The 12,021-nt window shown below is 39.7% G+C and overlaps 1 protein-coding gene across 7 annotated transcripts in view; it reads left to right on the top strand.

Moving 5' to 3' along the window:
* LOC102151797 (importin subunit alpha-8-like) overlaps positions 1 to 12,021 on the top strand; it is a 256,796-nt gene that overhangs the window by 83,915 nt on the left and 160,860 nt on the right. For 2 of the 7 annotated variants that reach the window (XM_038564663.1, XM_038564664.1), the window contains one exon: positions 3,865 to 6,564. The exons of 4 other annotated variants lie outside the window; for them this stretch is intronic. In XM_038564663.1, the coding sequence (XP_038420591.1) occupies positions 3,867 to 4,730 (864 nt within the window). In that variant the 5' untranslated portion in view covers positions 3,865 to 3,866 and the 3' untranslated portion in view covers positions 4,731 to 6,564. Of the gene's footprint in view, positions 1 to 2,268; positions 3,713 to 3,864; positions 6,565 to 12,021 lie in introns of those variants that run through there. One more of the 7 variants, XM_038564662.1, reaches the window with a different exon arrangement.

Genomic DNA, 12,021 nt, shown 5'->3' with positions numbered 1-12,021 from the left:
CTCTTTCTTTCTACCCTGTGCTATTTTTCCTTTTTATTCAGGGTGCTTTTCACTACCTAAAAGATGATTTGTCTCTTAATATGTTTGTTAGAAGTATATGGTCTGTGTCCTACTAAGAGTAAGCTCCCGAATGATTACTTTATCTTGTTTTTATTGGACCCTTATGCCTAGAATGATATCTGGTACCTGGGACTTTACAGGAACACTTACTAACAGAGTGAATGAATGAACACAGACGTTATCACCTATACTTTAAAGATAGAATTAGTTAACTTCAGGAAGGTTCACTTAATTATTTTTTTAAATTTATGATTTGTATATATAAAAACAGTTTGACTATTTTTTTCCAAAGATTTTTATCTATTTGAGAGAGAGAGAGTGGAGAGGGGAGGGAGGAAAGGGCAGAGGGGGAGGGAGAAAGAGTCTTAAGCAGACTCTTGCTGAGCACAGAGCCTGATGTGGGACTTGATCTCACGACCATGACCCTGAGATGATAACCTGAGGCAAACCAAGAGTTAGATGCCCGATGGACTGCACTACCCAGGCACCCCTGGTTTGACTTTTTTAAAGTCAGGTCATCATATTTATAAACTTCCTTATGGGCTTTCACTGATGTTGGAAAATTATTCCTTATTTTAATTTCAAATAGTGATACTGTAGCTGGTGATGTTGTAGGCATATTTTTGAAAGAAAAAGGATAAATTATATGAAATTCCTTGAGCTCTAAGAAAGATAATAACTACACTCAGGATCATTGTATTGTCATTATTAATTAGTGTTATGCAGAAGCGAAAGAATCACACAGCCTATCAGTGTCATGGGAATCATACTACTCACTAGTTTAATAGGAACTCAAATCCCAGTAAATGAATTAAAACCATTCAAAATATTATGCATGTGGACATCCCACAGTAAGACGGATGGGCCATTTCTTAAGGCCAGCATTATTTTTACACAAAGAAGGGTTAAAATATTCTTGTAATCTGTCTTTGATGTTGGAAAACAGTAATGAGTCAAGAATGTGGGCAGCCTCTAGAAGGCAAGAAAATGGATTCTCCACTAAATCATCCAGAAAGGAGTGCAGGTTTTGCCTAGTGAGACCCATCTTTGACTTTTGGGCTTCAGACCTATAAGATAATAGGTTTATGTTATTTTAAGCCACCAAGTTTGTTATAGTTTGTTACAGTAATGATAGAAAACTAATATACCAACTTTCATTTAACCCCTCCACAATCTGATCCCACTCACCCTACCCAACTTTATCTTCCTTTCCTATTCAACTGCTGTTTTTCTGCTCCAGTGAGATCAGTTTCCTCTCTCCACATACATTATGCTCATTAATACTCCCTAGCTGTTTGCCCTTATGGAGGTTTCTATGAAAGGGAAATAATTTCTCCCTCTTGCTGAATGAATTTGTGTGGATATGGTTTCTTTGTCTCATAAATTGCAAGATAAAACTTGATTATCTGACTCTTCTGATGCCCAGATATTAAAAGATTTCACCGGAATGAATTAAATTTCTGCCATGTGCCAGCACTGATGTCATGAAAATGAGAAAGATTGGGGGGAACCTGGGTGGCTCATCTGGTTAAGGTCTGTGTTCAGCTCAGGTCATGATCCTAGGGACCTGGGATTGAGCCCTGCATCAGGGTCCCTGCTCAGCAGGGAGCCTGCTTTTCCCTCTCCCTCTGCTACTTCCCCTACTTGTGCTTTCTCTCTCTCAAATAAATAAATAAAATCTTTAAAAAAGAGAAAATGAGGAAGATTAAAAGATGTCCACTGACTGATAAAGAAGTTGTGGCATATATAAACAATGTAGTATTACTTGGCCATGAAAAAGAACAAAATCTTGGGGCACCTGGGTAGCTCAGTTGTTTAAGCATCTAACTCTGTTTTCCTCTCAGGTCATGATGTCAGGGATATGGGATGAGCTCTTTGTGGGGCCCTGTGCTGGGTGTAGATCCTGCTTAAGATTCTCTCTCTCCTTCTCTCTGCCCCTCCCTCACTGCTCATGTGCTTGTGTGCTCTCTTTCTCTCATGTGATTTCACTCATATGTGGAATTTAAGAAACAAAACAGGTGAATATAGGGAAAGGGGAAAAAAGAGAGGGGGGGAAGCAAATCATAAGAGACTTTTAACTATAGAGAACAAACTGAGGGTTGATGGAGGGAGGTGGGTGGGGGAGGGGTTAAATGGGTGCTGGGGATTAAGGAGGACCCTTATTGTGATGAGCACTGGGTATTGTATGTAAGTGAAGAATCACTAAATTCTATACCTGAAGCCAATTTTACTGTATATGTTAACTAACTAGAATTTAAATAGAAACTTGAAATAAAAAAATCCACTTTTGCAGACACACACATTCACAGGTTGAAAAGATATACACAGAACCAGTTACAAAGCAATATGCCATACACTCCAACTGAAATATGTTTAGAGTACTGAAAGAATGCAGGGAAAGGAATGACTGACTGCTTAATGGGGGCAGGCATAAGGATCGCAGGTGGGGTTTAGGCAAGACTTCTCAGATAAGGGGATATATGGGCTGATTCATGAACGATGAAGCACCAAAAATATCCAAGGACTCTGCTTCATTTATAGCATAGGCATATTCTATAAGTCTCAGAAAAGTTTTAAGATTTTTTGCTTTGCCTTTGAAAATAATAGTTGGCAAGATCTAACTACAGTACAGAATAAAGATGGTAACAGGACCCACAGAGACAGATCTGGAACCCTGGCATGTTTTCAGAGGGCACCAATATAGCCTAGCCAATGCAGCAGTCCCTGAATCACTGTGTATGCAGGCATATCAAGATTAACATGACCAAATGAAGTGATTCCAGAAACATTAACATACTGATTGCAGTTAAGTGCATTGCTTGTTCAACAATTCTTTAATACACTAAAAAATATTTAAAGTAATGGGGGACCAAAAACATTTCTTATTCATGATATTACAAAAATATATTCCTCATGTCTTCAACTAATAGTTCTATATTTATGATTCTCAAATAAGTCTATCTCTGGTTGCTAATTTTCACTTTTACTCGAATTCTGGATTGAAAACCTCTTACAGGACTTTTCAAGTTAGAAATTCTGTCATCATGTCAGCGTTTATATGTCCAAAACCAGATTGGTGCTATCCAAGAACCCCAGTAATCTCTCTCCAAATCTCAATTTCTGTTATCAATGTTATAGTCCTCAAGATTTTCTGAATTGAGAACAAATTATAGCAGAAAAAATTCTGGAGTAGTAGTCAGGATTTGGGGGTTTAGTTTAGATTTTGCTGCTTACACTTAAATAATTTTGATTGATTCACATAACCTTAGGGATCTGTTTCCTCATGTGCAAAATGAAGGGCTTGGGCTGGTAGCTAGATGACTCATTCGTTTAGTTGACAAACATGTTTTCAGCATGTACTGATGTGTCAGTCAGTCATTAATAGAGCCTAGTGTGGGGATATGAGGTTGGCTGAGCTAGGCACAAATCCTTACATCACAGACCTTTTCTCTAAATGTCTCCTGTATCAGTCTTTCACTAAGCCCTATTGATTTTGTTCTCACAGTATACCTTCTTTCTTTGTGTCTCCTGCTGCTATCACTTTAGTCAGAGAGAGTGCTCATTGCCTCATGCTGAGGTGCCTGCTGGGGCCTCCTCCCTGTCTTTCTCGTCTCTCCGCACTAAGCCATGCTATGTGGTGCACTCTTAGCAGGTAACCCCCCTCCTCAAGAATCTAATGCTTCTAATTGTCTCTTATAAATGATGCCCAATTTTTAAGACTGTGGTCAAGGGTCTTCTGCAGTCAGTCCTCACCTCAGGTCTAATTTTATCTCTCCAACATGAAACCCATCTTTTGCAAGACAGCCATGAAACAAATGTTGCCTGTCCTGTCCCACCTCCTGCAGCACCAAGACAGCGAGGTTCTCTCGGATACCTGCTGGGCCCTGTCCTACCTCACCAATGGCTGCAATGAGCGCATCGGCCAAGTGGTCAACACAGGGGTCCTGCCCAGGCTGGTCCAGCTTATGAGCAGCTCAGAGCTCAATGTCTTGACCCCTTCTCTCCGCACAATCGGGAACATCGTCACAGGAACGGATTACCAGACCCAGATGGCCATTGACGCGGGCATGCTGAACGTGCTACCCCAACTCCTGATGCACCCCAAGTCCTCCATCCAGGAGGAGGCAGCTTGGGCCTTGAGCAATGTGGCTGCAGGGCCCTGCCAACATATCCAGCGGCTGATCGCTTGCGGCATGCTGCCTCCCTTGGTGGCTCTGCTAAAAAATGGAGAATTTAAAGTCCAGAAAGAGGCTGTTTGGACCGTGGCTAACTTCACAACTGGAGGCACCATAGACCAGTTGATCCACCTTGTCCACTCTGGAGTCCAGGAACCACTGGTGAATCTGCTTACCATCCAAGACACCAAAATTGTTATCATCATCCTTGACGTTATCTCTTTTATCCTCCAGGTAGCAGAGAAGCTTTCAGAGAAGGAAAATCTGTGTCTTCTGATAGAAAAAATTGGTGGCATTGATAAAATTGAGGCTTTTCAACTTCATGAGAATCCTCAGTTTGCCCTGACTGCTTTGAACATTATCAAGAACCATTTTTGTGAGGGAGAAGAAAGTGGTGCAACATTACCAGCCCTGGACCAAGATAATGAATTCTTAAACCGCTTAACAAAAAAACACCAAGGCCCCATGACTTCTAAACAAAGGACCAAACCCTAATGGGTAACTGCTTTGAGAACCTTCTATGAATTGGCTTGGCATGGGTATAAAGCTTTTTAAACTAAATGTTAATAAAATTTTCAACACACACACACACAAAAAAAATTCTTCCCCACAAGTGGCTCATGTCTACATTTCCATGTTTGCTGAGTCTCCCTCTTGAAACATTCCCCCCCCCTCACCCCCTCACTGACTTGATCCCACGAGGCTCAGTAAAAGCCACATATTCTCCAGGAAGGCTTCTCCAGAATACATAGACCACCATCCCCACTGCCTCATATATCTTCCAAGGCCTCTGATGTATATTTTGCATATTTTGGACATTTGGCTATAACATTATAGCATCCCATTTATTAAATGTGTAGGTCTTATAACTTCAATACATCTGAGAGCACTTTAAGTATAGGTACTGTGTCAGATACCTAGCCCAAGTCTAGGAGCATGAAACTCAAGTTTAAGATTGTGAACACCTAAGTGTAGCTGCCTGAGTTCTTAACATGGTTTCATCTTTTCCTAGCTATGTAACAATGGGCAATTTACTTATCTTCTCTGAGCTTTTGTTTTCTTATTTGCAAATTTGGAACAACAATATTACCTGCCTCAGTTACTCACTAGTTAATATGAGTAAAGATCTAAATAGATCTTGGTACATAGTGTTCAAGAAGTGTTAGCTAATATTATTTCACTAGATTATTAGAATTAAATGAGGTAATTCATGTAAAACCCTCACCGCAGTGCCTGGCCTATGGTAAGTATTCAGTTAATATTAATCCTTGTTATTACTATTCTATTTAACAGGTGAGGAGGCTTTGTGGGGGGAATACGGCCATCATCATAATTATTGCCAAGTATTTAAAATTTATGAGGTAGCATTATAACAATCTCTCCTTTTTTAAAGATGAGGAAACTGAGGTTTGGAGAGGTTGAATAACTTGATGAGGTCACATAGCTAAGAAGTGATGAAGCAGATTTAAATGCTCAGGATGTCCTACTGCAAAATCTGTACATCTTAAACCTTATTCTGCTTCTGGTCCTGGACTAGGCAGTGTGGGAGAAATTCGATCTTGTAGTAAAAACAAACATGGAATTTGTGTCACATGGTCTTGGTCTTCATCCTGACTTTACCACTTACCTGGGTAGGATATTTAATCCTTTGGAGGTTATGTTTCCTTCCTTATCTGTAAGATGGAGACAACAATACCTCCTTCGTATGATTGTGGTGGGAATTAAAGAGGTAACATAAGTAAAGTCCCAGCACAAGGCCTGCCCTTTAGTAGGTATTCAGTACATTCTAGATTCAGTCTTCTTTATCTCCCTTTTGAAAATTTGAGCTCCAGTTTGTACTTTTTAGTCTGTTTAATTAGTCTGTGATATGAATTAAAATGCAACATAGTGACCAGAGAAGCAGCCTATAAGAGTCAGTATTCCATTGCCCTGACTTTGTGTTATAAATAACCAAACATGGCTGGTATTCATGACATGTGAACTCCTGGCACAGCTTATTCTCGACCACTGTCAATGCAGTGTTTCTAATTGATATAATTCTTTCTACAAGTTGGGGCATGTCCTCGGAGGGAAAGTCTTTGGCCTAGCAGGTGGGGGTGAGTAAAGAATTTGAGATTGCAAATATAGTCTGGGTTGGGACCACTTCCGTTGTGCATGTGAGGAACAGAGAATGCTGGGACTTTGAGCAGGCATTTGAGTAAGCCTTTTGTAGGTCACATCCCTCTGGATGAGTATGCCACTGGAATTTTCCAAGGATTGTTTTATTTTAGTCTTTGGACTGAGTTGATGGTGATATAATATGTGGTTGAAAATAGCATGAATAATTAAGTTAGAAGCAACATTAATGTCCCAAGATGCTAATAAAAACAGCTACTGGGAATTCATAGATAGGAATCCTTTCCCAAACTTGATTCCTAAGTGGGCACAAGTTATATGATACATTCCAACAGCTAGTGAGAGAAAACATCAGCCTCTTGTATATGCCCTAACCTTCAAGTAGACAGTATAGAGACTACACTTTCCTTTTCTTCCTTTTAAAATTTAATCAAGACGTGTTACATTACACAGAGTGGATGATCCCCTGTGACTTCACTGCTCCCTTTGAGGGAAAATTGCTGGACGGTACAGGCAGCAAAGACAGTCAGCACCTTGCGTTTCCATATGTTTTCCTGTTATGTTTCCTATTCTCAGCTCTCATTTCAAAGTTCTTTGTAATAGAATCCTATCCCATTTAATGGGATTAATTTTTTTTTTAAGAGAGGGTGTGTGTGTGTGGAGGGGCAGGAGAGAGAGAGAGAATCTTAAGCAGGCTCCACATCCAGCAGGGCTTGATCCCATAACCCTGAGATCATGACCTGAGGGGAAATCAAGAGTCAGATGCTTAACTGACGGAGTCACCCAGGTACCCTCATGGAAGTAGTAAAATTATTTCCTAACTATGTCCTGCTTAATAATCAGCATTAACATATTTAAAGTATTGCACATCTGTGATAGAATGAAAGCAGCTGATCATTGAGAATAAACCCTTAAGGAGTGCTTGGATGGTTCAGCAGGTTAAGCATCTGACTCTTGGCTTCAGCTCAGGTCCTGATCTCAGGCAATGAGATTGAGCCCCATGTCACTTCGGTGCTCAGTGGGGAATCTGCCTAAGAGTCTCTCTCTCTTTTTCCCTCTCCCCTGCTTGTTCTCTCTCTGCCTTTTAAATAAATAAGCAAATATTTTTTAAAAACAATAAAACCCTCAAAATAGCTATGTAAGAGACACGTGGGTGATTTTATTAGAGATAAAAATGTAGAACTCTGGGGGCCACCTGGGTGGCTCAGGTAGTTAAGCATCTGTCTTTAGTTTGGGTCATGATCCCAGGGTTCTGGGATTGAGCCCCATGTCAGGCTCCCTGCTTAGCAGGGGGTCTGTTTTTCCCTCTCTCTTGCCTCCCCCATTTGTGCTCTCTCTCTCACTCTGCTCTCTCAAATAAATAAATAAAATAAATAATAAATAAATAAATAAAATGTAGAACTCTGGACTTAGACTGAGTTCACATTCTTACTGTTTTACTTATTAGCTATGTCATCTTGGATAGGTTACTTAAGCTGTCTGAACCTCCTAGGGTGTTCATGAAGATTGAATCATTATAATATATAAAGCAATAACATAGTGCCTGGCATGGAGACCTCTCAATAAATAACAGCTTTTAAAAATTTTTGTACATATCAATATTACAATGGTCTGCAGAGTTGGACTCTTCAAGACGGAAATGAGATGGCATTTAAAAAGCCATTGAAGTTGAAACTGACTAAACATATCCTTTTGAAGAAACTTGCTTGTCTGTAAAGAAAATGGGTGGATGGAGGACCCTGGGACTCCTTTCATGCCCTCTGAATGGCTAGAACTACAAAGAAAAAAGAAATGGGAGACGTTGGTCGATGGTATTATCATCTCTAAAATCTCTAAACTTATGATCTGTGAAAAGATGACACCATGAAAGAGAAATTCAAGTTAGATTGGCTCAAACACCTACTTCGCAAAGTCTTCCATCTGTCTGTCCGTCTGTCCATCCATCTAATCCATCCCTCCCTCCATCCAGCCATCCAAACATTTGTTGATCACTCAACTAGATTTTAGAAACAACATTTTGCTGAGACTATAAAGACAAACAAAAAGAAGTTCCATCTCTTAAGATATTTACAGATTAGTAGGGGACACAGATAGAAAACAAATGGTTTTCAGGAATTTCTAGACTAGTAGAGGAGACAGATATGAAAATAAATGGTTTAAAAAATAATAGAAGAACATACAAAATACCAAGGGAACTCAGAGGAAGGTGTTGTCTTTATTTGGCTTTTACTGAATTCTAAGCAGTTTTTGTAAATATTGACGCATCACTGGAGTAATAACAACTTTTGAGAAAAATGGGGATACTCTCACATCAAATGCATGCATCTATTGTGTGGTATATTCTGACTTCAGAAATGAAAATGGGTAAAAACTTTGTATTTTGTATTTTGCCCTTACAGTTAACAGAAACTGGAAGACAGGATTTTAAAGGAGTCTCTTAGAGCACTCTTCTTCCGAAGTACCTTTCTATTGAGAGGCATATGAAGATTTAGGAAAGGTCTTACTGGAATTTAGTCTCTTGAACTATCAAAGATAATACTTCCTGATAGATGAGGTCTCACAAAGTGGTGTAGAGGAAGGTGGTAATTGAACTCAGACCTGGGAATAGGAAAACCATGAGTGCTGGCCTGAACTCTTACATTCCCAGCCTTAGTGAGTGACCCATGCCAGAGCCTGAAAGCAGCAGCCTGTACCTCACCTTTTCCACTCTCTTCTAAACAATGGGGCCCCCAACTCCAGGGTAGGAAGTCAATGCCTCAGAAATGATTAATCGATTCCAATCTTTTACCTATAAAGGGGCTTAGAAGAGCCAGTGGGCTCAAAGTCTTTGAGATAAACCACTGCTGGGCTCCTGCTGGGAAGTCATCAGGCCTGAGGCAGGATCTTCAGGTTACTTTGTAAAAACACATCCTTGTTGACTTCACAGTAAAACTTCAAAGGTGACAATCCAACAGTTGTGAGGATGGCTATATCCTTAAGAACTGTAAACAGAAACTGAAATAGGCTGGAGTCAGACAACTTTCTGGAGTGCAATTTAAACCTATGAGTATGTTGCTAATTTCACTGTAACTGTGTCACCGATGAAGAGTTCTCATCCTCTGAAGCATAAGAGGCACCTTGGCTTAACTGAGGAAACAGGGGCTTTAAATAGCTACTGGCTATTCTTTTATTTAGACAAAATAACTTTGGGTAAGTGGCTTCTATGAGCCTATAAAACTAGTGAGAACAATGTTTACTTCAGTGGTTGTCGTGTATATTAAACTATGTGAGAGTAGTCCAGAATAATGCCTGGCAAAAAAGAATTTACTTTTAGTTTTCTTGCCACATATGGCAATCAATTGCTAAATGATTCTCCAGTGATTCATTCTCAGGATATAACAAGAGTGAACATTTATTGAGTGTTTACTATGTGCAACATACTATACTGGCTGCTTTTCACATGTCGTTGAATCTACTCTTTATAATAAACCTTTGGGATAATAGTGTTATCCCTATTTTACAGAGAAGGAGACTAGGCTCAGACAGGGTCAGTAGTTTACCCAAGTTCAGTAGTTTACCCTAGCGTTAAGTCTAGAATTCTTTCCTAGGTGGTCTGACCCTGGAGCATATGTCTCTAACCACAGTATTTTGACCTATGTGGGCTTGATAAGTGAGGGCATCCAGAACTGTGGCATCCTCTCTTACATTCTAAGGATGACTGTGTGCTGTAATCAAGTGGGCAGTGAAGGGAGGGAGCAAGGCACCATTCTGGCATCTGATGGGTTTATAGATTTGTGAACATTAGGCACAGAATCCCAGGCAAGGAATTAGAATTTCCATTGCCTAATAAGTGGCTATATTCTATGACTTTAGGTATAGTATGAAGGGTGGGCAGAGACAGAGACCAGGTTATAGGAGGACTGTCCGTGATTACACAAGTGGTGGCTACCATGTAATTAGAAAAGCTAGGGAAGGATGGCATTGTTGAAGTCTTACACTATTCAGATACAAAGAGTGAATGAAAGGGGAGATACTATTGTCAATGATATCTCATGTGAACCCACAGGCTGATGAAATTTAGATTATATTACTCTTTAATTGTTTTTAACATTGTGGAGGTTCTCTCCTCGCTACATGGACTGCTGAGAAATGGTGGGTCTGGAAGCTCAAGGAGGCTGGTTCACTGTATCCACATAGTCTGAAGTTGTTACAAGGTCCTCAAAGTGGTTCCTCTGTTTGAAACTATGTTCTTAAAATTTTAAGATTTTTATCATCCTAACCTTTAGTTTGAGAAGGAGACTCAGTTTATTTCCTTTTCTTTTTTTTTTTTAAGATTTTATTTATTTATTCATGACAGAGAGAGACTCAGGCAAAGGGAGAAGCAGGCTCCATTCTATGCAGGGAGCCTGATGTGGGATTCGATCCCAGGTCTCCAGGATCACACCCTGGGCCGAAGGTGGCGCTAAACCACTGGCCACCGGGGCTGCCCTGTTTTCTTTTTCTTAAACTAGAAGTTATTGTAGTAGTATTGAGTAATACCCAGGAAGTACCTGATCACACAGATATTAAATATCTACATAGACTTAATACCTTGCCAAATATGGGGTAGGGTAGGAAGGAAGTGGAAGCCACAATCCTGTCCTCAAGGATATATTAATTTTATTAAAGAGAAAACCAAAACACCACCAGCTAAGATTAATTGCTGTTTTAAGGAATAAGTTCACATCTAGCAAGTGGAGTTAATTGAAACACTTTATGAGGAAACTCATGAAATTTTACTGGCAAAATTATTTAAATGTTTACAGGTCTGAGCACTTGACATTTGGATGTGAGCCTAACTGAATGTTTATGAACAGAGAATGATGATTAATAATTATTTCTCTAAAAAGATTGAAAGGTTTAGGAGGCATGAGACAAGTCTCTTTTTAATTTTAGCACATTTCCTAATAGACTAGATTAGGAGGTAAATAATATGTAATACAAGTAGTAATTGAAACCCATTCATGATAATGAAGAGCAAATGGTGCTGGGTTGCTTCTGTGTCACCTCAGACAAGTCATTTGATATCTTTGGACTCAGGTAAGACATTTAAAAATATATAGAAAGCCTATTATTTTCCAGACATTTACTAAGAGATTTACATATGTCAGTCATATCATTTGGTTCTTACTAGAATTCAATGAAACTAGGTACTATTATAATCTGCATTTGAGCTCTGAGGAAGCTTTTGCTTCCAGAGAGGTAAATAAACCTGCCCAAGTTTGCACAGCTACTAACTGAAACACCTAGAGTTCAAAGCCTTGTGTCTCTGACTCCAAAGTTAATACTTTAATCACTCCTCCCATAAATTTTACAAGGATGGTGGTTGGGAGTGATGTAGGATTACTGTGTGTAGCAAACCTCAGAGATAAGGTTCAAAAATTATGAATAATGAGGATTTGATGTGACTTAGCTGTTTCTCTGGTCACCATTAACTCCCTTGCAAACATCCCAGATACAGGTGTTAAAGCTGATGCTTGAGCCCAGCCAGATATAGAGGACAGAGGAGACTTTCAACCCAAAAAGTGGAATCCAGTGGGAGGCTATCGCAGTTCTATGATGGACTATTTAGGTAGCCATGTCTCCTTCTGTGTCCTGTGGTCTTTTCAACTCAGATGGATTAAATCTTTGGCCAGAAGTATTTCTCTCAGCC

This window comes from Canis lupus, chromosome 19 (genome assembly GCF_011100685.1).
Source record: "Canis lupus familiaris isolate Mischka breed German Shepherd chromosome 19, alternate assembly UU_Cfam_GSD_1.0, whole genome shotgun sequence".
Classification (NCBI taxonomy): Eukaryota; Metazoa; Chordata; class Mammalia; order Carnivora; family Canidae; genus Canis; species Canis lupus.
Note: the sequence above shows the minus strand (reverse complement) of the source record. Positions and strands in the feature narration are given on the sequence as shown.